At 38.3% G+C, this 25,635-nt stretch overlaps 1 protein-coding gene across 6 annotated transcripts in view; it reads right to left on the reverse strand.

Annotated features, from left to right (window-relative positions):
- Positions 1-4,112: 4,112 nt before the first annotated feature.
- The window catches only part of LOC114161490 (liprin-alpha-3-like), a 37,007-nt gene continuing 15,484 nt past the window's right edge, over positions 4,113-25,635 (reverse strand). For 2 of the 6 annotated variants that reach the window (XM_028044793.1, XM_028044801.1), the window contains exons 5-32: positions 24,573-24,647; positions 24,421-24,480; positions 24,109-24,237; positions 22,862-22,954; positions 22,436-22,488; positions 21,176-21,269; positions 20,935-21,069; positions 19,430-19,513; positions 19,209-19,340; positions 19,058-19,120; positions 18,886-18,965; positions 17,785-17,971; positions 16,731-16,924; positions 15,605-15,848; positions 14,429-14,568; positions 14,195-14,343; positions 12,770-12,866; positions 12,464-12,545; positions 10,961-11,161; positions 10,809-10,871; positions 10,336-10,362; positions 9,476-9,651; positions 9,269-9,366; positions 7,821-7,996; positions 7,618-7,686; positions 7,078-7,240; positions 5,774-5,841; positions 4,113-5,152 (exon numbers count right to left, since the gene is read on the reverse strand). In XM_028044793.1, the coding sequence (XP_027900594.1) occupies positions 5,789-5,841; positions 7,078-7,240; positions 7,618-7,686; positions 7,821-7,996; positions 9,269-9,366; positions 9,476-9,651; positions 10,336-10,362; positions 10,809-10,871; positions 10,961-11,161; positions 12,464-12,545; positions 12,770-12,866; positions 14,195-14,343; positions 14,429-14,568; positions 15,605-15,848; positions 16,731-16,924; positions 17,785-17,971; positions 18,886-18,965; positions 19,058-19,120; positions 19,209-19,340; positions 19,430-19,513; positions 20,935-21,069; positions 21,176-21,269; positions 22,436-22,488; positions 22,862-22,954; positions 24,109-24,237; positions 24,421-24,480; positions 24,573-24,647 (3,117 nt within the window). In that variant the 3' untranslated portion in view covers positions 4,113-5,152; positions 5,774-5,788. The other 4 variants (XM_028044810.1, XM_028044818.1, XR_003599035.1 and 1 more) reach the window with 4 other exon arrangements.

Genomic DNA, 25,635 nt, shown 5'->3' on the forward strand with positions numbered 1-25,635 from the left:
ATGAATCACTGCCAGCATTTTTACACTGTAAAACATTTGAGCCTACATTTAGTTGTGTCTACGATCTTCTTCTCTTTAAGTCAAATAAATTTGGTTAGTTTTAGATTTTGAACCTAAATGTGTGAGTTTGTGAAAGATGGTAAGTTGTGTTAACTTTTTATCAAGAGTTGAATAAACTAGAGTTTTTAGGTTAGCACTTAAAAAACTGAAAGAAGAAAAAGACAGAAGTGGGAACTATTTCCCAGAATGCTAAGCGGCGTGTTTTTGTTTCCTGAGATGAAGCGTTACATTGATCTGACTCTTGTGTTATTAAGGAAAATGTTTATTTTAATGCAGCTGACAGTTTGCAAAGCTTGAGGATAATGTCCTGATCACACTAAATGTTTCTGAGCTGAATTCATTGAGATGTTTCATAAAATTCATCATCAGATCAGAAATTTGGTTCATGTGATTTGAAACTAGAAGTTAATTTATTCTACAGTAAAATAAGTTATTTTAATTTCATATTGTGAGTAAAATAATAGAGAAATGTGGCTCTTTAACTGGGTGAGGACAGTTTTTTTTTTCTTGCATATTGTGAAATAATTATTTGGTTTAAATTGTAACAATGAGTTAAAACTCACAATTCAAGATTAATGAACTTAAAAAACATTTAGACAACTTGTCTCTTGTTGTTAAATCAACTTCATGAACTTTAATTTCTGAGTTAAAACCAAAATTATTTTCTTGTTGACTTAAATTGCATTTTCTAGGCAGCAGGTGGACTTTCATTTTCATGTTAAACCACCTTCTAATGTTTTACAGTGTATTGATTTCTATTTTTACGCAAACATAGAAACTTAAAAAGCCGTTTTCTGCGACCAAAAGAACCTTTAGAGTCATGCCCATTAAACAGGAAGGCACTACCAAATGTGGATGATGAAGTAATATCTGTGATTACATTTTAATGTAATCACAGAATTTCCTCACCAAATTCTCAGAAAAATCCTTTGTAGCAAAAATACATAAAGTAGATGTGTGGCTTCATAAAACAAGGACAGAATGTGCATTTTGCTATAAAGACAATCTGAACAGGACACGGGTCAGCTCTGGAAGTAAAGAGGTGAAGATGACACTGTTTTTTTTTCTCAGTCATAATTGGAATCACTTTTTGAAACAACTTGAATCTTTGTTTTTAATAAACCAGAAAAAGTGAGGGATGTGAATTTAGCGCGTATGAATGCCCTGGATGTTAACAAAAACTCGAGCAGGGAGTAAACGGCCAGATCGCCAAGGTGACTCCCGGTGTTGTTTGTAAGCATAAAGTTGATCAGTTTAGAAAATAGCTATTTTATGAGTCCAAAGTCAGTAGATGCACTAAACCAACTAAATCATTTGGCTTCTTCTGCCACACTGCAAAAACACAAAATCCTACAGAGTATTTTTTTGGTCTAGTTTCTAGTGCAAAGATTTCAGTAACCTTGAAATAAGACTAGCTTAAAAGAAACTTTTCAGCTAGATATGTGCACTTGTTTTAAGTAAATAATTCCTTTATATTGAGGAAAAAGTTCTAGTTCCATTGGCAGGTAAATTAACTTATAACATGGGAAAAATGTCTTGTTAAAAGTGAAATAATCTGCCAATGGAACAAGAACTTCATCAATATTAAGGAATTATTTACTTAAGACAATCCTATATATCTGGCTACAAAGCTACTTTTAAATTATTTGTCTTATTTCAACTGTACTAAGATATTTGCACTAGAAACTAGACCAAAACTACTTGGTAAGATTTTCTGTTTTTGCAGTGTTTCTTTTCTTTGTGTCTGAGTCAAATACAGAGAGGGTTTGATCACAGCTGCAGTCTGGATGTGTTTTAACTTCCCTCCCATCAACCACATCTATTTCTGACCTTTATAGGACCAAACAATTTGTAGTTGTGGGTTAAATAACTGCAGACAAACATTTAAAGTTGGAGTAGGATGATTGGGAATAATGTTTTCACAGAAGCCCCAAGTGGAGCAGTTTAACCCGTTTAATCCCATATTCTTTCCTGCAAAATAAGTGCATGCATTTCAATCCTTGGACCTCCCTAACACATAATATTTATGAATTATTACATTTTATGTTTGTTATGTTAGTGAAAATGTAGATTTTATACTTGGCAACAATTGTTGCCATGCTTACATTCACTCTTATGATCAAAAGATGAATGAAGGAATACAATTTTCTTTATATATCAGTAGAAGACACTTGAAAGAACATATGTTCAAAATATTTTATTTATATTTGTTTATTTAAATATTTTACTGACTTCCTCTTGTAGAGGTTTGTGACTGACATTTACCTCCAGCGTTACAGGCAGGAAGTAAAGAGGTCTGGTCATGTGACCTTTCACACTAGATGCATGAAATTGATATTGCTTAGAGTTGACACATTATTATTTTTATTTTAAAACTTCAATTAGCTGCCAAAAGTCAAAACAATTGTTCTAGAGCTTCCAGAAGTTAGGAAAAATGTCTGGCAACAATTGTTGCAGGCGGGATTAAATGGGTTAAGTATCTCGGGATCTTGTTCACGAATGGGGGAAGAAGGGAGCGAGAGATCGACGGGCGGATTGGCGCAGCGTCTGCTGTCAAGCGGGCGCTGTACCGGTTCGTCGTGGTGAAGAGAGAGCTGAGCCAAGAAGCGAAGCTCTCGATTTACCGGTCGATCTACGTTCCCACCCTCATCTACGGTCATGAGCTTTGGGTCATGACCGAAGAACGAGATCGCGGATACAAGCGGCCGAAATGGGTTTTCTCCGTAGGGTGGCTGGGCTCTCCCTTAGAGATAGGGTGAGAAGCTCAGTCATCCGGGAGGGACTCAGAGTAGAGCCGCTGCTCCTTCACATCGTGAGGAGCCAGTTGAGGCTCGGGCATCTGGTCAAGACGCCTCCCTGGTGAGGTGTTCATGTCCCACCGGGAGGAGGGGAAGACCCAGGACACGCTGGAGGGACTATGTCTCTCGGCTGGCCTGGGAACGCCTTGGGATTCCACCGGAGGAGCTGGAAGAAGTGGCTGGGGAGGGAAGTCTGGGCCTCCCTTCTGAAGCTGCTACCCCCGCGACCCGACCCCGGATAAAGCGGAAGAAGATGGATGGATGGTTCTCACAGAAACTTCAGAACTTCCTTGAATGCTACCAAAATATGGGCACTTTTTGTCACAATGTAGGGAATTACAGGCAGACCAGATTTTGTTTTTAGTATCACTGACCAAATCTTTCCAGAAATAAGAGTTGAAATCAGAGAGTTGATGCCACCAGAGTTTACCTCTAATTTAGAAAATAAAATAATGTGTTAGTGCAGCTGCAGCATAAGCAGAGTCTACAGTCCTCAATGCAGTTTGATTTCTGATATATTTGATCAGGAATCAATTTGCTGCCTCATTCCTTTAAAAATTATTAATAAAAGACACTAATGTCACACAAACCTTTAAAAACCTCCAATAATAAACTATATTTAGCTCTTTATCAGAGATAATCGGGTTTCTATGATGGCAGCATTCTAACACGGTTCCCAGGTCATTTTGAAAGAGAAAAAACTCCCACAGCATCACAGATCCTCCACCGTACTTAACTGAAAATCTTTAACATGTTCATATGTATTCAAACAGGATGAGAGTCCATGTTTATAGCACCAGAAATAAGGTAACAGTCTAACTCCTCAATGTTAGCATGCAGAGTTTCCTGCTGGGAAAAAATGAAACAAAATGTATTTTTCAGCAAGAAACACTCCAGATGCATCATCTTTTCTTTTCTTTTCTTTTTGTACGGTGGAAACGTCATCAGCTGGAATATCTGGTGTAAATGCAAATCAAACAGGGATTTATTATTTGCAGATTGTTTGAAGTTTAAGCTTGAATTATTCTGAATTAATGTCTTTTGAGCTTCGATAATTCAGTCACAATTCATATTACATCTGTATTTGTCATAAGCAGACTTATGTGATACATTTCTACACAGAGATCAGTTTGCCTTCTCAGATTAAACTAATATTTGATTTTTGCTCCGTTTTCATAAATCTCAGGGCAGCTGTCGGTTCAAGATGTGTAAAAATTTAAAATAAAAAATCTTCAGACATTATAAGGCAAAAACTCCAATCTGCCACATTACAGGTATGTTTTTTTTAATTACAGCTTTTACAATCATTTTCATTATTGTCATATTATGTCACTACTCTCCAGTAATATGAATTTAAATCATAACACAATGTGGGTTTTTTTCTTCTCCAAATGTACACATACAAGTAGCATATCTTAAATGTTCATAGTTTAAAACATATTTCCTTTTTATCAACCGCAAAATGAAATTACAGTCAGCCTTAAAACTGAGTATGAAATGAACGTACGGTTTAATACACACACATACGAACTGTACATACATACATACAATAGCAGTTATCATAAAAATGATCAAAATAAAATACACACGTTTTACAAAGTCCTGACCCGAGCTTCCACATCTTTAGATGACTGATATGAAGTTCACTCTGAAATGACAGATTTTGGCATGCATATTAACACAAATGCTCCCTATCTAAACTGTTTGTTTATTTTTTCAATCCCGGTTGGATCAGGAGTTTCTCATAAAGCACTTTTCCCAACTCTCTCTTCATTGGTCCTGTTCACATTTGTGCATCTCAGTTCCTCTATGGCTTCAGAACACACACACACACACACACACACCCGCACGTCGGTTCTCCATCGGAGTGTTTTCTCCTTTCAGAGTCAGATCATCTGAAAATATATCGACCGTTTCACTCGATCCGAACAGGAATGCATTTCTTAAATCGTAAATTCGTTGTGTCTATATTGCCGTCTCACGCTCAGAAAAAGAAGATGAATCCACGACAGGCGATGGTCACTTTCTACAGACCACTTTCTACAGATTCAAACATCATCATCATGCCACAACTATGGAGAGGAAGAGACAGAAAGAGAGAGAGAAACTGGTGGATAAATGGACATTCGCTCGTTATTTCGTCATTTTTTCAGAAATCATTCACACACTGTCTTAGATTATTTCGGGACGATGCCGCTCGTCTTCTGGTGTCCGTTTTTGCTTTTGCTCTTCGGTATATTTTTCTTAAAAAATGTGGGGGGGTTTTTTTCTTTAGGTTGGAGTAGAAGTGGGTTCTAAAGAAGAAGAGAAATAAGAGAAACATTTAAGTGTTATTACACTGGTCAACAGCCAAGAAACTGTCTGGGGTTTTTCAACTGTTTTAGAGTCATTTTGATGAGCTGAATCCAACAATCGCCTTGGTTTTGCTCAATCAGGTCAACTTTCTGAGTTATAGACATGAGCATCAAAATGCAGGACCTGTTCTCACATCTGGATCGGTTTCCTGAGAATCTGACCAATGAGTGATGAGCAGGAGGAGAAACTCCATCAGGACAGAAAAGAGACGGAGAATATTCCACAATGGAGACGTAATGTTCAATTTACACGCCCTTAAAAGTGTTTATTATTCGATTTACAGAAATCCAAGTTTGTAACATTTAATTAATACACTCTGTAAGAAAACCATTTTTTCTCCTAAAACCTTTTTTGGATGACAAATATTAATGGAAATGAATTGATGATGTCAATTTAGTCCAGATCAAGTTACAATAAAAACCTGACCTGATAGTGAAAAGTGGATGTCATTTTGGATTCAGCAGTGCAAAATAGTTCAATAATTCAGTTGAAAAAACAGAGAATTTTTTCTCCTGTAACCCAGTGTTGTTATTCGCGTTGCTTCAGGAGGAGGTTCTCACCTGGTGTGCTTATCTTTAGCAGGAGTACGTTCTCACAGAACCCGACTCTCCTCTGGGACCGGAGTTAGCTGAGAAAAAGAAGAAGGATTATTAACAGAGTCTGAATCATTTCTCTGCAGTTACTGACGACCCGTCCAGGTATTACTCAGCACCGGACAGACGGATCTACAGTTTTATACAGAAGTATTCATGCTGCTTGAATTTTCTCACATGCTGCAGCTAGGCCTGTCATGATAACAGATTTTGCTGGATGATAAATTGTCCCAGAAGTTATCGCCATAAACGATAATATTGTTGTTTTGAGACCATTTTCGAGCAAGAACACATTCTTACAGATCAATAAACTTTAAATTCTGATGAACATTTAACATTGGAACTGGAAGACTTTTTAATTATCTAAAATAAATAAACAAAACAACAAATAAAATTAATCATGAAGTCTCTGTAAACAAAACTGTCCTTCAAAATAAGAGCTGGCTTAGACCAAATCACCAGACTGAAGACTTTTATCACCCAGTTTTTGATAGAAAAAAAGAGTTTGTGTTTAATTTATCATGCAATTCATTGATTTATTGATTATTGTGACAGGCCTAGTTGCAGCATTGTAACCACAAGCATGGCTGTATTTTAGTGGGATGTCATATAATCAGTACAACAGAAGAGTAGAACTTAATATTTGTTTACAGTTGCATAGATTGGATGTTTCCAGGAGTTTTTAACCAGATTTGGACTGCAGTAAGAATCACGAAATGCTCCCAAAGGAGACACTTCTCAGTGTTTTCACACCCGATAGTTCGGTAGATTTGGTTCGATTGGCAACCAAGATCGAGACATTCAGAACATTTTCAGTTGGTGCGGTTCACTTTCATCCTGCATTGGGTCAAATGTACCAAACCCTCTGAAAAACCTGTTCCTCCTTTCGCCTGTAGGGGCGCTGCATCAAGAACCACTGAAGAAAAAAGACAAAACCTCTGAAGACACTGTGCAGAACTTTCTTCTCTACAAAATGTAAACAACAATGGAGAGGCGTCAGATTTTAGCAGTTGGAGGATTTCTCTTTTTGTCTTTGGGATAAAAAGAGTACGAGCCATTTCTCCCGCTAGCCACTGACTCTCGTGTTTGTTTTGGTTTTATTTACCCAGAATGCACTGTGCTGTAGTCTACTTCCTGCTTTTGAAGCCGAACCAAGACTTAGGCTTGTAGGTGGACCTGAGTTTGTGTTGGTCCCTGGCTAATTTGTAACACTTAAAATACAACCTGCCTGCAGCTGTAATTACCCACCATGCAGCGCTGCAACTCCTCACCTTCGCTCTGGACTTTCCTCAACGTGACTGAGGGCGTCGAGATGGCGGAGGCACGGAAGTTGGCAGGTAACGTCTCGGAGGAATCGGACGTGACGCCGCGGAGATCTTTCTCCCGGAACATCTTCCTCCAAGACGGGGAGCGTGTGAACGTTTTCGTGCCGTCCTGCAGGAAACAGAAAGAAATGGAGGTGATTTAAGAAAACCAGCATGCAGAGCAGAGGACGTCTATTACAGCCTGTTAATAAACTAGCATTTGACAAAGCACTCTCTTTTGGACGGGTTAGTCTCGCATGCTGTAACTAAGCAATTAGCATCATGTAAACACAGCTGAACCTCTTCTGCATGCCAACAGTGGCACATGCACTGGAGCCCAAATGGCTTTCTCTATAAATAACAGGAAACTGGAGCTTTTCATGACAATGGGAAAAATCTAAACAATCTTTGATGTCAAGTAAAATGGACCTAATCAGCTGGTTACAGTAACGTCACATTCAGTCTTCATGAGGAGCGTTTTTCCGCTGACAGTGGACTTTATCGTACCTCATCAGGCCTCCGTTCTGTTCCCATGGAGATCAGAGCGTTGTACTCTTTCTCCAGGAGCTGCCTCGCCTGCAGAAACATAAATCCTGGTCAGACAGCAGCTGACAGAATGACAGCCTGGGATTTATGAGATGAACATGAGGATTATTTTGAAATGAGACAAGTAAGAGTGTAAGCAGTAACATCTATTTGAAGCTCAGCACCTGTGTGTTCTGATTTGGTATCTGAAGAAGAAGTGCCAAGTCCGTGTAATCAAACGTGTCGTCGAGTGCCAGGAGGGCCCCATGCACCCCGCTCTCCAAAAGGTTGTCTGCAAACTCCTTCAAACCGATTGACTGAACCCAACACATCACACGCTCATTGGACCACACCATCACATCTGAAGAGAGGAAGTCAAAAGCAGCAGGGAGAAGTTCAATTTTAAAGTCATGTCTGTTGAGGAAATCTCTACACAGTGAAAATGCCAGAGTTAGAATCTTAGACGTGGAGTTAAATAAAAAGTCTTGGTGTTGTTTTAACACCACACAGCTTTAAAATAACGCTGCCAGTGTGTCTTTTGACATATTTGCATTGTTACATTCAAGTGTTAACTGGTTAGTCTTCGAGAAACGGCTGCAGAGTGCGTTCTTAAAACGCCAACATTACAAACTGCCAAAGTTTACCGATCAGAGAGGATGTTGGGATTTTTAAAAATTCTTTTGCTTTTCGTTACCTCAAGAAAGTTGTGCATTTTGTGTGAAATTATAGGCCTGTCACGATGGATGATTCTAGACGATAAATTGTTCCAGAAGTTATTGCGATAAATGATAATATTGTTGTTTTGAGACCATTTTAACTGATGTAACGATAGTGACAAAATAATAATGCTGGAATACATTGTAAAAGATCAGTAAATTTTAAATTCTAATGAACATGTTAGATATTCAAAATAAATAAAACAACAAATAAAATTAATTTTTAAGTCTTTGTAAACAAAATCATCCTTCAAAATAAGAGCTGGTTGAGACCAAAGCACCAAACTGAAAACCTTTATCATTAAGTTTTTGGTAGAAAGAGAGAAAAAAGAGATAAACAAGAAATCATACCAACGGAAATTGAGTTTATTTTAATTTATCATGTGATTGATTGATTTATTAATTGTTGTGACAGGCCTAGAGAGTACCTGCAAAACAAGATTCATGTTCTTAATTCAACATAAATTACTTACATATGCAAATAGGCACAGTTTGTAGCAAGAAGGTCCTGGGTTCGATTCCCGGCCTGGCTGCGGGGTTTGCATGTTTTCTCTGGGTACTCCGGTTTCTTCCCACAGTCCAAGACATGACTGTCAGGTTGACTGATCGCTCTGAATTCTCCTTAGGTTTCAATGTTACTTTTAACATTATATTTAACACCAAGACCCTTGTAATGTTAATGTGACACCCGGTACTGTTGAATATTTAACTATATCTGGTGTTAATTTAACCAAAACAATGGGTGTCACTCTTTTAACACAGTGTGGACACATATAGACACACATATAGTGTGGACACATATACTGGTGTTAAATCAACACCAACATTTTTACTGTGTACGGTTAATATGAGCATAAAGTCTGCACAGTTTTCCCAGAAGAGCCAGAAAATGTGGGCCTGAGTGAATCTTCACTAACCTGTGTTCTGGTGCTGACTTTCTTCCCTCCTCCTCTCCAGCTCTTTCCTGTCGTAGTTCAGGCGCTTCAAGCACATGATCCCATAGTGAAGACTCACCCTACGCGCAGAACAAAACACACATTATTCAGTTCTGCTAAAAACATCCATCATTCAGAAAACTGGTGTGAAAATGAAGACATGGGAGAGAAGGAACGTCTCTGTTTCACCTGTGGAAACTGTCCACCATCTTCAGCTGGCCTCTCAGTTCCTTCTTGGTGAGGTGGTCCAGCATGCGGGCGTCCACCAGTGACTCCATGAAGTAGGAGCGATACTGGGGGAGACCGAGACTGGGCAGCCACTCGTTTCCAACCCACTCATGATTCATGTCTCCATGGGCCAGAATCTGGAAGGCAGGAAGGTTGACTTAAAAAATCAAATACTTCCTGAAGAGAACCTCACACAAATGCTTTCTACTGCATCTCACAAATAACTAGACCTTCTCAGACTCTAGATGAATAAACAGTGGTGTTTTCTTCTGCGATTTTACTTTACTAAATGCACCAGGACAGAGAACGTTCTCTCTGACTTTGTGCTACAAATTTCAACTTAAAATGACTTAGTATTAATTGAGATTATATGACGGCATATTAGGGTCATTGTAGATAAAAAAATAATAAAATTCTGCTGGATAACTAATCTCAGAACATTTCTAGAAAAAAATAGGACATTTCTTAGTTTCAAAAGTGAAACATTTTAAATTTTTGCAACTTTAAAGATTTTTTCAAGATAGATTTTTCTATTTTTGGCAGAAATGTATTCATTTTTTTCCCTAACACGCCATCATAAAGGCTATAATTTCATGAAGAAGCACTTTGGATTAATAATGGGGTTTTTAAAAAGTGTCACAAATCTGCATTGCTTCAAATGGCCAGCAGGAGGCGCATGACTGCACATGGAAGAAACCGAGAATATTCCTTATGACTTTTCCTTTAATCATTCCTAAAGATTGTTTTGCGTTAAAAAACGATGTTTGTGGAAAAATATGTTAGTTTGAACTTTGTTTAAATTAAACGTAAGCTAGTCTCACCTGATCCCAGCTGAACTCCTTCTGCTCCTTTTTGGTTCAAAAAGAACGTGAAGGAAAAAAGGAAAGAGAATTGGAAAGAAAAGGGAAGATCACCAGGTAGGAGTATGATGTTTTGTGTGTGTGTGTGTGTGTGTGTGTGTGTGTGTGTGTGTGTGTGTATGTTACAGTGAATCGGTGCCAGAATAAAATGGAAGGGAGAGGAAAAGTAGAAGAAGGAAAAGCTTTGTTAGTGAGTGAAAATTAGTTGGAAAAACACCACATCAAAACAGATTTCAGGAACAGCAGGGAAAAGGTGAAGCCAAACATTCCTAATCAGAGACAAAAAAAAAAAAGAAGCTTTACTCATATTGCTCACTTTGCAACTTAACACTTCGCTAAAAAAATGCTTCTATCTGAGCACTTCGAAGCAGAAACTTCAGACATAAATGCTGCTATAATCCTGATTTTTAGCGAGCAATAGATGCAGTCCTTACTGGTTTGGTGGCAGCAGCGAGAGACTCCATCTCAGCATGCGTCATCCAGATATTACTGGTTGACTTTAAAGACAGAAGCATAAGGGAGAATGAAAACTTTTTGTTTGAACATGTAGAGCAGAGATTTGCTGAGGTTTTCCTCTGAGGCTTACGGAGCGCGTGCTCGCCGGAGCTGACGGACTCGTGAGGGAAACCATTTCCTGGATGGCCAGGCGAAGCTTTAGCCTGTGTAGAGGGTTGCTGATGCCGATCTCCCTCTGGATCTCAGTGTCCGACAGGTTGGCCATGATGGCGCCGCTCTTCACGTTGGCGCGGCACGCTGCCACGTACCAAGCAGGCATCCCGACCCACAGCTTGGCAAACAAAGAGTGGACACTGTGAACTCTGACTGATGGGAACTCTAAGCTTTTATTTCTCTCTCAAATTATTAATACAGCACTGCAGGTTGTTAAGTTACACAATATGAAACAGGAAGTGAGATTTTATCTAGGGATGCATAATATCTGTTCTGAAGGCAGAAATGTAGTGTCGTTCTTAGCTTCGCCGCTAGGTGGCGCCGCCGTTTTGAGTAATATTTGGTTCAGGCCTAAAAAACAGTTGAGGAAGAAGTTCAGATCGGCGGAAAGTTTTGTTTGTACGTAGTTTTGAGGGTGCGTCCATAAGACTGGTAAGTTACAGTCGATTTGTGTTTACGTAGGGTAGTATGTGTATTTTATTACTTTGGACATTTTTTGTTTGCTCAATTTGTCCAGAATAAGCTATGGCTAAGCTAAGCTAAATACTAAATGTTGAATTCTAGTATGTTTAGCTGCTCTCTTTTACTTTATTTAACTTTACTGTGTTTTTAAGAATTTATTTTACGATTATCAGGTTCAGCTTTGAGCAGATCCAATATTATTTGTTAGCCGGCTAAAGGCTAGCCACAGATGCCGGACCGTTAGCTGAGTGTTAGCCATTTGTGCTAACATCATTGGTATCGTTGTCTTTTTTCTACGGGGCATCTGAAATCTTGTCAACATTTAAGAGTGACTTCTTCAATGCTGATGTAGCTTTTGTTTTCTTTTAGAGAACTCCTGTTAGTTTATGAATTATGGAGTACTTATTACTTTAGACCAAAATGTAGCTTTATACTTTTAATATCGAAGCAAGACTTAGAGAAACGCCTGTTAATTTATAAATTGTGGAGTACTTGGCAACCCAGAACAAGAATCCAACATGGAGAACCAACATTTAGCTACTTAGCAACCAAGATCAACTGGAACATGTTTTTCTTTTGCTGTGCTTGTTTCTCTTTCTTTTGATTTTGTTGTTTTTGTTGTATTTTCTTCTAATTCGTGTGAAAAATAATCTTATTTTACGTGTCTTAAAGGGAAATTAGAATCGACTAAAATTGGAAAGTTAAGTCAAGAAGCAAAGGTAGAATGGAATATAATAGAAATCGCCTTTATTGTCCCTCAGGGAGGAAATTCAGGCCTAATGTATTGTTTTTTTCCTGAAATTATTAGATTTTCTTGAGATTTATTTCTATTGTGATGACAGGTAACTGAGTTTTCAGACAGATATAGTTGCTGGAAGCATATTAAGCAATGACATTAAATTATGTAAAGCAAAGTGAGTGAGCGCAGCATTTGAACCGGACCGGGGCTGATGCATACCTCCAGCCAGGTGACGACAGTGGGTCCATCCCAGGAGGCGAAAGGAAGACCCTGACGACAGGCTTCCTCCAGCAAGTCATGTCTGGCAAAGAAAGTGGAAAAGAGATTTTTGACAGAGATTAATTTCTTCATCTCTCACCTTACGGATGTTTCCATTTATAAATAACAGTAAACATGAGATGTCATTTTATAGCGTCCCTCAGTGCTGCCACTAGCGTGCTTGGTGTCACTCAGCTGTGATTAACAAATCTGCTTCAGAGATCTTTTTCTAACATGAGAAGAGTGAGGAAAGATGTTTGGTCTCACTTCTTTTTGCTGCGGCGATCTTTCTCCACCGTTCCCGTCCCGAGCTTCGCCAGGCCCAATGGGTCGGCCGAGCCAAGGTCATCAGACGGAGTGGAGGCTGTGGAGAAAACAACTGCTTCAGTCCACAGATTGATAAATAACCAAGTTTACAGTTTCAAGGACCGGCAGGATTTTATACCACTTAAAGAAAAAGCAACATGTTGATTCTGCAATTTAAAACTGTGCACTGGCTACGTTGGCTACTATACGACACAGGGTTTCCCCCAAAGTCTGGCAGGCTACCAGGCTTTACTTGTGCCCCCACCAGGCTTAGCATTACGTAATTAAGTCTTTTTAAAATGTTTGCATTTTTTAAGACTTTGTAGTTGGTGTTCAGGTGTTAACCTTCCAATCTTTCAAATTTATCAAGTAAAATTTTCAAATTTCCTGTCAACTTTAAACATTTTTTAACTAAAAAACACGGCAGGCCGTTGGATGAATGATTCCCCGAGCATCAAACCACCAGGCTTAGCAAGTTTTCTGGGGGAAACCTCGCCATAACTGGAAGAAAAATGCTAAAAATCTTTTGTACATTGAATTACTAATTCACAAAATATAAGTAGAACACAACAGATTGCTAAAATATCTGTTAATACATTTTAAAATACAAAAAAAATTGCATGTTAATTGTAGAAGATGATTAACAGGAGATTTTGAACTGACATGCTCTGACTTTTTTATTGATTTTTATTATAGTATTATAGATTTAATAACTGTGATGATCAGAATTCACACTTGAGTGTTTTGTTGACAATATTTGGTGGATTCTTTGCATCATTACAATGCAAAGTTTTAAATTGCATATCTACCCAATTTTAAATATTTATTTTAATTATGTCAAGTATTTCAAAATAACGCTTCCTTTTGTAGATTGAGTTTTTTCTTTTTTTCACTTCAGTTTTTTTTCTTTGTGTAGCCAGACTCGTATTTAACCCTTTCATGTATGAATTATGATTCTTTATCTCAGGATTATTTTTCCAGTGTTGAAATCATTTCTGCCTGCATAAATTAGACTTTACAATGATCAATTAGAATTAAGTAAGTGAATTCTAATTTTCTCTGCACTCATTTATAGATTATCTTTAGATTAACATATTTGCATGTGCATGCTTGTTATTTATTTATTTACATTCAGTCATATTGAATAACTGCCATCACTCTTGGGTATATGTATATATATTATAAACTTTATCTCCTGTGATTATATTTGTTCTATTAATATTTAATACCTTGATAAAGTAGCTTGTCAGTGAATAAGCAATTTTCCCTTGGGGATCAATAAAGTATATTCTATTCTATATTTTACAGTTTTGCTTTAGTTTTGTTCTGTAAGATCGGTCCATGACTTTCACAGACAGCAGAGCAGCTTCCAGTTTGTCCACAGACCCAGAGAGGATGATTCCCGCCCAGGCGTGCCGATTCTCCCCTTTTCCTTCTTGCCAAACAGACGCCCGATGGACGACTTGATGCTTTTCTTTTTGCTGGCTTTGTGGAGGGAATCCTGGCTCGCTGTGGTGGCGCCATCAGCTGAAAGACTGAGCAAACCGAAACAACCCGAGAACAGTTAAAGTACGATGACAGCCAGCAGGCCTCGTTTACAGCAGGGTTTCCGTTCTGCACCTGCGGAACTCGCGGTGGTCGTCTAGGCCGGCTCCCGGGTGTGTGTGAGTCATCCGGTCCAAGCGCAGGGCTCGGGGGACGGGCGGAGGCGTGGAGTCGATCAGGGCGAGCGCTCGGCATTCCTCACCCTCTTTGCTGTTCTGCAAATCAGAAAATATTCACTAGACTTACACAGCGCCCCTCAGAGTTTCACCGCTTTGAGATGCCTCTGTTGGCTTAACTAAAACTAACAAAATAATGGAAACTGTAATTGTGAAAACATTTTTGTTAACTTAAATAACTAAAAACTAACTGGAACTATATCATGCGTTTACATAACATACTGAAAATGTAGATATAATCCGTTTTCATGTTTATTAACCTACTTATTAGTCTTTGGGAATGGGGTGAAATTGACTTTTCACCGACACAAGCAGTTTACATCAGTTGTACTCCATTCCGCTCCTCAGACTAGTCCACAAAACGGCGACGGATACATTTTTGAACATATTATCTTCTGTTGAGTATTTGTTGCCCTATCAATGTATAGATAATCACCATACAATACTTTGACCTTTTTGAATTCTGCACCAAAAAATTCAAAGTTCACCTTGGCAATAAGCAATAAATCAATTAAATGCATGATAAATTAAAATTAGCTCGATAATTTACACTTGCATGATTTATTGATTCTCTATTTCTACCTAAAAGTTATCAATTTGGTGCTTTGGTCTCAACTAGCTCCTTTTTTTTTGAAGCACAATTTTGTTTACAAAATAATTAATTCATTAATTATGAATAATTAATAATAATAATAATTAATTAATAATTCATTTTATTTGTTGTTTCTGTTGGTAAAGGCTCATTTGAATTTTAAGTTTAGTAATCTTTCATAATGTGCTCTTTCCATTACCATAATATTACTTGAAAATGGTCTCGAAACAACAATATTATAGTTTATCGCAATAAATTATGGGACAATTTATCATCCAGCAAAATTTGTTATCATGACAGATCTAACAACAGTATGAAAAACTAAACCTACTATAATTAATAAAAACTAAACAATATTTTACTAATAAAGACTAATAAAAAATGAGTAAATATACCCTAAAAACTAATTAAAACTAACTGAATTAGACAAAAAGTCACAATAACATAAAACAAACCATTAGAGCCCTGTCTGGGAGTCGGTACCTGTCTTTCGGTCTCCCTGGCGGGTGAGTGGGGCAGGCGGGGGGTGGAATGTCCAGAACTGGGAGGCGACGGAGACGCCAGGGTGGAGGACGTGATGGACGGTGTCATGTAGCCCCGTCCCACGCTGTCCCGACCTCCCAGTGAGGACGGAGGAAGAGGGGAGGCATCAAGAGCCACGCTGCTGACCCGGCTCTCGATCTCCTCGGCCCGCAGCTCCGTGCTCTCCTTCTCCTCCTGAATCAGCCTGGGAGGAAAGAAGAGGAAAAAATAACCATGTTGTTCTGGATGACAGGGACCCAAATCCATCCTGGACCCTGAACACGAGTCTCTTTATTTACTATCCACTGCGGTGCAAACAAATGTAAACTGACAACATAAACACACCAGCATTGTTTCCACTGCAGGATTTAACAAATTATATTATTTTTATAAGATCAGAGAATAAAAACAGCTGCTAATTCTGCTTTGTTTGATGACATCACAAGATGCACAGGAGCTGCTTTTTAAAGGGGCTATAATGTGTTTCTGAAGCAGTTCTGGATACAAGAAATACAGCTGAAAAAAGAACTGGATTTAAAACATGAAATTAAAACAAATGAACTGTACTCTGAAGAACTGAACTGATTGGTTGTTTTCTGCCTTTTGTGATGTCATCAGATCCATCTGTTCAGAGAATCTTGTTTTTGGGATGGTAGTTTGAGTTTGACCTTATTGAACATAGTGTAATAAAGAATAGAAGTTATATAACTTTGTTCTACAACTTTGTATTTTTTGTGTTTTTATGACATAAAGCACTTCAAACTGCCTTGTTGCTATACAAATAAAATTGATTGATTGATATACAAACAAAAGAAATTTTAAATGAAAGCAAACAAACAAAAGAACGGTAGTAAAATATATTTACACGTTCAAAGGAGGAGATAGAAGTCTGAGCTTATTTTTACACCCACCTCTCTTACATCTGTAGCATCATCCAACAAATTACTATTTATGTTAACTTGGTTTTACCAGAACTAGTATTTTCTGCATATCTATAACTAGTACAGTGCATTCATACTTGCATGCCCATTTTAAGCAAGCATCATTTTTTACTTTAAAAAATTCAGAAGAATTTAGTGATACTCACTTGATCTCCTTATTTATGGCCTCCAGCTGCTCCTGCAGCATGATGGCCAGCGTCTGAACGTCCGTCTGTCCGCTGGGAGACAGAAGCTCAGAGCCAAACAGAGTCTCTCTGTCCTCTTCATCATCAGAGCAGCCGCCGTCAACACCGCCCTCAAACCCAGGAGGCAACATGTTGCTACTGTCCCAGTCTCCATACTGAGAAGAGAAACAGTCTTCCTCATGAATAATTAGAAATGAGCTTTTATAACACTGTAAAATATCTGACCCGTATTCAGTTGTGTCTATCTTCTTCTCTTTAAGTCAAATAAATTTTGTGAGTTTTAGATTTTGAACCTAAATGTTTGAGTTTGTGAAAGATAAACTTACAGCAGTAAGTTGTGTTAACTTTTTATTAAGAGTTGAATAAACTAGAGTTTTTAGGTTAGCACTTAAAAAACTGAAAGAAGAACTGAAAGTGGGAACTATTTCCCAGAATGCTTAGCGGCGTGTTGTTGTTTCCTGAGATGAAGCGTTACATTGATCTGACTCTTGTGTTATTAAGGCAAATGTTTATTTTAATGCAGCTGACAGTTTGCAAAGCTTGAGGATAATGTCCTGATCACACTAAATGTTTCTGAGCTGAATTCATTGAGATGTTTCATAAAATTCATCATCAGATCACAAATTTGGTTCATGTGATTTGAAACAGGAATTTAAATTGTTCTACAGTAAAAATAAGTTATTTAAACTTGATATTGTGATTAAAATAATAGAGAAATGTGTCTCTTTAACTGGGTGAGTGTATTTTTTCTTGCATATTGTGAAATAATTATTTGGCTTAAATTGCAGCATTAAGTTGAAACTCACAATTCAAGATTAATGAACTTAAAAAACAATGTTTAGACAACTTGTCTCTGGTTGTTAAATCAACTTCATGAACTTTAATTTCTGAGTTAAAAGCAAAACTATTTTCTTGTTGATAAATTGCATTTTCTAGGCAGCAGGTGGGCTTTCATTTTCTAGTTAAACCAGCTTCTAATGTTTTACAGTGTGCTGTATCGGCCTGAGGTGACCACCTTGCCACCGTCGTCCCTGGGAGGCCCCCAGCGGCCGCGGTGGGCCCTCCTGACCACCACCCCACTGGAGGAGTTGCCGTAGCCGGCCGGGAGCGAGCCCCCGCCCTGAGGGTACCGCAGCTCGGAGGCGCTCCCTGGAAGAGATCTTCGAAAAAGGGTGGAGGGAAGTGAGCTCACGCTGCCCGCCCTATGATGAGATCCAGAATTCATTTGTTATGCAACACTTACTGAAAATGACAACTTCCATTTTCAAGGAGATGGTGAGAAGTGAAGGGTGACCTCCGTAATACAGTTCATCAGAGTTCACACACTCATCATGGACATAAATATGACATTGATTTTGGGTTTTTAGGAGTAAAACAATGTGAAAGTTTTTCTGATTTTAAAAAAAAGGGAGGTTGCTGGTACTCTGAAAATAATTTTTCAGAAGTGACGTTTTGCTCTTAGCCTTCTTTTATTTCAAGGTGGAAGATTATGTAACAAAAATCAATGATTAAAAAGAAACAGATGCGCACCTTTGAATTTAACGTTGTGGCTGAATTATTTACGTAAATCACCACACATGTAGGTTTGTCGCAATAAATCAATGAATCATGATAAATTAAAGCATTGATCATTTCCATTTGGATTATTTTCTCTTTTCTCTCTTTCTACCAAAACTGTATGACAAAGTTCTGGTCATTGGTCTCAACTAGCCATTTACTGAAGGTAAATTTTGTTTATAGAGACTTCAGCGTCAATTTTATTTGTTGTTTTGTTTATTTATTTTGGATTTTTAAAATGTCTTCCAGTTTTGTTGTTAAATGTTCATTAGAATTTAAAACTTTATTTTAGATCAATAAAGTTGTTTGTTACATCATTCCACCTTGAACTGCTTGAACAAGCCGTTCCAATTTTTCATGTTTTTGATGAATGCATGTGGGGATTTCAATTATTTCTTGGTAGATCAGTGCTTGCTTATAGAGTGAAAGCTAACAATATTAAGCAGGTTGTAGTTAAAGACAGCAGATGTTAAGTTTTAGGAAAATAATTTTCATGGAAATTCAATAATTTTAGTCTGTAAACACAAGAAGGTTCAGTTAAACGTTGATGGAGGCTAACCTGGAGTAAGAGGAGCCGGGTCTGCCTCTCAGCTGATCCAGCTCCAGTTGGACTCGTTCCAGCTCAGCCAGGAGCTGATCCTAAAGACAAACCAGAACAATATTCCAGTTTGTTCACTGGAACTTCACATTTAATATATATATGTATATAAAACAAGAGAAAAAATGAGCACCTTGTTAGCGAGAAGATCATCTTGGATTTTCTTCATGTTGGCCAGCTCCTCAGAAAGAGCATTCTGGCAGTGAAAGAGGAGAGCATTGTTGTTGTAATTTTGTTGCATTTTGCAAAACAAATCTAACCTCTGACCTGTGGTTTCTCCTCACCTTCTCTTCCAGCGCAGCCATTCTCTCTTTGAGGTGCAGCTGAAGCCTCTCGTTGGACTCAGACAGAAGCTTATCCACCGTATCCGAGAGCCGTTTGTTGTGTTCATCGTTCATCTTTTCCCGCTGCCTGGCCTAAAATCAGGCAAAGAAAACAGAACTTATCGTTAAAAAAAAGAACAATCTCCGGTGAATGAAGCCAAAGAGAAAGAAAACGATGTTACCCGTTGTAGTTCTTGATTTTTCTCTTCAAGCTGGGCTTCCATTTGCCGTAGTCGCTCCTCAAAGTTTCCGTGTCGCTCCTCTGCCTGATAACAAATCAGTTTTGAAATTATGACAGGATGATATAATAAGCTGGAACTGAATGGAAGCTACACTCTTATTTTCTCATGTAACAACCACAAATCAACATGTTTTAGACGGGATTTCATGTGACCAAACAAAAGAAAAATGTAGAAACAAAAGGAAACAGAGACACAATGCTCAATGTTATTTATCAAATCCAGAATCTCTGATGTGTGTTGTGAAGAATTAAATCTGAAATTGCAGTCATAATTATTTTAGGATCACAGATTTAACAGCTTAGAATATCCAAGAAGGATTTTACAGAAAATCAAGAAGGTTATGAACAACCCTGAACATCCGCGTCTTAGAAAAACAGAGTCTCTTTAGTCAGAGAGGCTCTTCAAATTCAGGAGATCTGAATTAATGAGTTACAACATTTCATTTCCCCTTGAGATCAATAAATCTGTCGTAAGCTGTGGTGGTGGGTGGTGAGGCAGACGCGGTGGAACCAGGTTGTAGTGAAAAATGATGATATTTAATTATGAGAATCCAACAAAAAGTCCAAAAACCAGGCAGCACTGCAGAGCAGAAAACAGGGCTCAACACAGGTAGCGCTAGCTACACAAATGGACATGAATGAATGAATAACACACGACTGACTGTTGGTAGACAAGGACCCGACAAGGAACAAGGAACACAGGTGGAGTTAAATACACAGAGGGTAGTCAAGGAAACGAGACACACCAGGGAGCAATCAAGGGGAGGGGAGGACAGGACAGAGACACAGACAACTCGAAATAAATACACAGAAAAACTCAAATCCTAACAAAATCGTTTTCAATTTGAACTGAACTGAATAAAAATATTGTTTAACTTAACTCTGCCTTAAACGTCCTAGGTAACTTCTGAAAGTTACTGGTTTCAGTGGATTTTATTTAGGGCTATCAGTTTCTTATAATTAAGTAATTAGTAAGTAATTTTCAGAAAATTATGTAGTAGAATCAGAATTAAAATGCTTTTGTAAAAATACTCCTGAGAATTATTTTCCTTCCACTTCACAGCTGTACTACTTTATGTTGTTCCATCACTTGAGTAATTTTGTTACTTGAGTAAAATTTCTGGATTTTTTACTCACTGAATGAAGAACAAACAAAAATTCACCAGACACAGACACACAGCTGCAGTTTGTGTTCAACTTTATTAAGTTTTATATTGAAAGAAACTGACTTGGATTTTTTTTTGCCTGACATATATTTTCAATTTGGTCCTTAAAATACCAAAATTTCCCCACGTAACTTTATATTTTGGTACAAATGACGATGTAATTCTGTTTTGATCAGTTACTCAGTACCTGAGTAGACTATTTACCAAATACTTTTGTACTTTTAGTTGAAGTAGTGCTTCTCTAGATTAAACTCCACCAGCTCTGGTAAAACATGATCACCTTATTGAGAGCAGCAACTCTCTGAGCGAGCTGCGCCTCGATCTCCGGCAGCGTCTCGGCCCTCTGCAGCGTCTGCTGCAGCTTCTGCTTGGCCTCATCCAGACGCTCCTGCAGCTGCCGATTCTTCTCCTCACTCTGCACACAGAAAAGCAAACTCATGCTTATGAGCTCTGCGGCTGGCAAATACACCTCCAGATCCACTTTCATATTTGCTCTCGAACAGTGAGGTGTTTTTATTTACTTGTCTGTACAGGGACTCCTTGCTGGCCAACTCGTTCTCCAGCTTGTCTTTGATGTCATGGAGAGAGGTCGCCTCCCTCTGGGCACTGAGATACCTGCAGGCAGTGGAAACCAACATGTTTCTGGTTCAGGTTGTCACATATTTTAGTTTCAATTCTGGTTTTACGGGAGAGGAATAGGGACGCTGAAAAAAAAAAAGAATTTTGACTTTTTTCTCCGAATGTTGACTTTAATATTTTGAGATTTAATCTCAAAAGATTAAAGTCAGAAAGTCTCAAAGTCAGAATTATGACAAAACCGTCAGAATTTTAAGAAAAGTCAGAATTCTGAGATTAAAGACAGAATCTGTTTAATTTTTATCAGCTGCCCTAATATTCTTCTGTATGCATCTAACCAGTCTGCAAAAGAAATAAAACAGGGCATTATACTATTTACTGCTAATACTTGTTTATCATTCAGTCTTCTTTAGGAAGTCACACCTGCCATGAAATGAATCTGATTGACCTAAAAATCTAATTTAGGACCTACAGTAGGTTTTTCTCGTACTTTGCTCTTTTCCACCCCTGAACAAAAAGCAATAGTTTCTATAGAGGTTACAGAATTGCAAAGAGTTCAACTTGTAAAGGTATTAGTCAGGAGGAGGGTACAAAAATTGTGTATTGTCTCATCAATAATTTGAGAAAACATGGACTGATGTTACAAAAAAAGAACATCGCTCCTAAATTAAAGAAAAGAGAAGTTGGAAAGTAGCCAGAGACAGATAGAAACATTGAAGGAGTGGCGAGAATTTATGAGAAAAGCTGATTAAACTGGATTTTTATGTGACGATGGATGAAACTTCCATCTTCCAAATAAGTCAGAAATGGCCTAGCATAAGTTCAGAAGCACATCTGAGGAGGTGCCAGAAACATTTCTTCAAAATCTGATATATTTGGAAAACTTTAGCAAGGTAGAGTGGGAAGCCAAATTAAAAGTTGCTTCAACAGTTTACACTACTAGCTTCAAGCTAGCTCACACCAAACAGGGCATGAGCTAGAGTGAATTTAAATTGCCTTGTAACTGAAGATCTATCACAGAAGTTTGCTTGGTTTTCCACTTGCCACTTTTGACCACATTATACAACCATTTCCAACATTTTCACCTAAAATGTGAATTTTTCATTGAAATGTGTAGGATATGTCACACTAAAGGGGGAAAAGTTTTTGGAAACAAACACAAACTCAGAGATTTTGCACTTAGACATTTGGTTATGTTCTGTTACCTTCGCTCTAGCGTTGTAATTCTCTCTTCCATGTCTTCTCTTTGGCAGAGAGCCTGTAAAAAGCAGCAGTTCAGGTTATTCTATCCAACAACGCAGCTGTTATTGTGCAGCCCTGAAAACTGATTAATGCTAACAAAAGGAGAAAATATGCATTTCTGCCCTGCGTAAGCGTTCTGTTTAGACTCTGCAGTGTTACTATTCACTCCTCTCTTTGCACATATTTGGGTCTGAAATATCGGTAATCCGAATAAATATATAAAATCTTTTAACTGTTAAACAATTCCTGATTTCCTGCTAACCCAGCCCCAGAATAACCCGGTGTATTATTAGCCGCTATGCCCACAGAGTCTGGATCTACCCCTGGAGCCACGGGTGCTGAGACAGCTCCGGGTCCGGGCCAGGAAGGGACAGATTGGTGCAACAAACCTCCTTCACTTCCCTTTGGAGCTTCTGATTGGCCTCCTCCATCTTCGTCACCTCCCTCCTGGCGGCCGCAAGCTGTTCCTCTATTTCTCCAACCTAGTGTGAGCGAGAGAAAACGCCACACACTGAACCTGCAGAATTCACTATTATCTGCCACAGCATTAGGTGTCAAACTGAAACAACAGCGACTGATGACAATCTCCATCTGGTTAATGTACAAACACATTTTTTTAATCCTCAGTCAAACCATTTTTTTGATTGTCAATAATTATATAAATCAATATTAGGCTAAAAAAATAATTATTTTGGCTGATATCCAATATTTCTGAAGCTTTTTACTGCAAAAGTGTAATTTGCCACTAGCAAAAGAAGGTTTTCTGTTTTGGGAGCTATTGACCCTTTGCACGTGACGTCACGCTCTCCAGAAATCTGCTCCGCCATGATGGACGACAAAACAATCACTGTGCTCCTTTAAAGCCTGTCAGAAAACAGGCAGCAGGTAGCCAATCATCGCTTGGCTACCTGTGTAGTCACAGGGCGCTCAGCTGCACGACAGACAAAGATAAAAACCAAACATGTCATTTTATTGCATAACTTTTAATGAGGAAAGATACTGCAGCGATGATAGCGGACGCTAATCATAATGACTGGTAGGGTTATTACAAGGTAAGAAGATTAATATTCATATATTTTATAAGTAAGTATGATTAGAAAGATATCATCTTCATGGAGACAACGCCGCACCGCCATGTAGCCTAGGATGTAAAAAGCTGGTTAGCATCTTGTCTTTTGTACATTTCCATGTTGCTCTGGTGTAAAAGGAAACTCTGTTTATGACACAGTGACATAAATCATGTGATGTGAATTCAGGTGAAGTAACTTGATGAACACATCAGGAGGGAGGAGGTACGGGCCGGTTTCTAAGCTAGCTGTTTCCAACTTTTGTTAAAAACCGCCGTTTATGAGCCCCAACCAGGTGTGTTACGTTCAGAGACAAATTAGCTTGACTGGAACAAGAAGAAACCATAAATAAACTGGCAAAAACAACTGAGGAAAACTATTTCAGACGCTCTGTTCAATACTCCCGCCCCTCATTTCCGACGTCCGTCATGGCGCCTAGAATGATTTTTAGTAACATATTTGCAAAGGGTCAATATTTTCTTGCTGAAAATGTTAAGTTAAAGTTGGCATCCCAGCGGAAGAGAGCTGGAAACCTGACTTCTCTGAGGCTCAACAGGAGGCTCACTCACCTGTCGGCACATGAGGGCCAGCCTCTCCCTCAGCTGGGACAGCTCCGCTTTCTGCCGCTCGATCTCCCCTTCCCTCTGCTTCTCCAGCTCCCCGTCCTCCAGCCCAGACGAGGGCCCGTTGGGGAGCCGCTGGACAGAGGACGAAACGGCGAAAAAAATGAGCGTAATGAAGAAAAATAAGGAGTTTGGATCTTTTTTTTAAACTTCGGAAGAGGTGGAAAATCACACTGACACACCATGGTACCCAAAATCTACTACGCTAACACGTACACATAGACAACTGGAACCAGCATGCAGAGAACCCTCCCTTACATCTTTCCCGCCGTCCACCCCTTGTTGACGTCTTTTAATTTGGTCTCTTAAAGAGATTACCTGAAAAGAGGAAGACAAAAAGTCCAAACAGAAAGTTCAGATTAATAATCACGCTAAAGGAGTTGGAGGAGTTGGTTTGAATCTGAGCTTACCTCTTGAGAAGACGCTGCGAGCTGATCTTCTAGCATGGACACCCTCTCAAGGGCCACACGGAGCCGCTCTCGAACCTGATGGGGAAAACACACAATGACCCAGGTAAGATGGCCGCCGTGGTGCTGAACTTTACGTGAAGCAGGAACCTCAGGAGCCATGACTGCGGCAGCGACTGGTTATACACTAAAAAAACCACAAACTATTACCAAGTATTATTGATGACAATAATTTAAGTAACAAAAATTAACAATCAAATTAGTCTCTTTCAATAAAAAAAACGTATAAAACTTTAATAAAAACTCCAGCTGTGTGTGTCGGGTGAATTCTTGGTTAAAACCTGTTTATTTTTATTTGGTGGGTAGATAATCCAGAAACTTTACTCTAGTAAGAGTAGCAATACTTCGTAATAAAACTACGTAATAGTAAAAAGTACAACGTAGTAAAAGTACTCTTACAAGTTAAAAAAAAAAGTTTAAAAAGACTTTAAATGTGAGTAAATGTAATTAGTTACTACCCAACTCTGGATAGAACTAAAAGTAACTTTTCAGCAAGATAATCATGGACATTGATTTTTTAAAAAAAAAAAAGTAATTCTACTCTGATTGGCATTATCGAAGTTCTTATCTTATTAAAATTCTTATCACAATATCTTGTAGTTATTGTAGTAAGTGGCAATCCAAACTATTTATTACTTCTTATGACTTGACTCTATGACACAACAAATGAAGCCCCACAAACACAAATACTGCTCTTGGAAAAACATCAACTTATATTGAAGTTTATAGATACTGTCATTGTCAGTGTAGAAAGTTGCAAAAATAACAACCTAAACAATACAGACAGTTTTGGGGGGATTTTGAACACTATTAATTTGAATTTATTATGACAGCAATAATTAAAAATTCTTACGATAAGAAATTTATCACGGTAAATGATACGATAAGTGCAGATTATTTCACCTATAGTATGGGGAAATGTCTTGTTATAAGTGAAATAATCTACTAGGACTGGAATTACTGACTTTAAACAAGCTCCTGTATCTTGCTGAAAAGTTACTTGTAA

Source organism: Xiphophorus couchianus, chromosome 2 (genome assembly GCF_001444195.1).
Source record: "Xiphophorus couchianus chromosome 2, X_couchianus-1.0, whole genome shotgun sequence".
Lineage (NCBI taxonomy): Eukaryota > Metazoa > Chordata > Actinopteri > Cyprinodontiformes > Poeciliidae > Xiphophorus > Xiphophorus couchianus.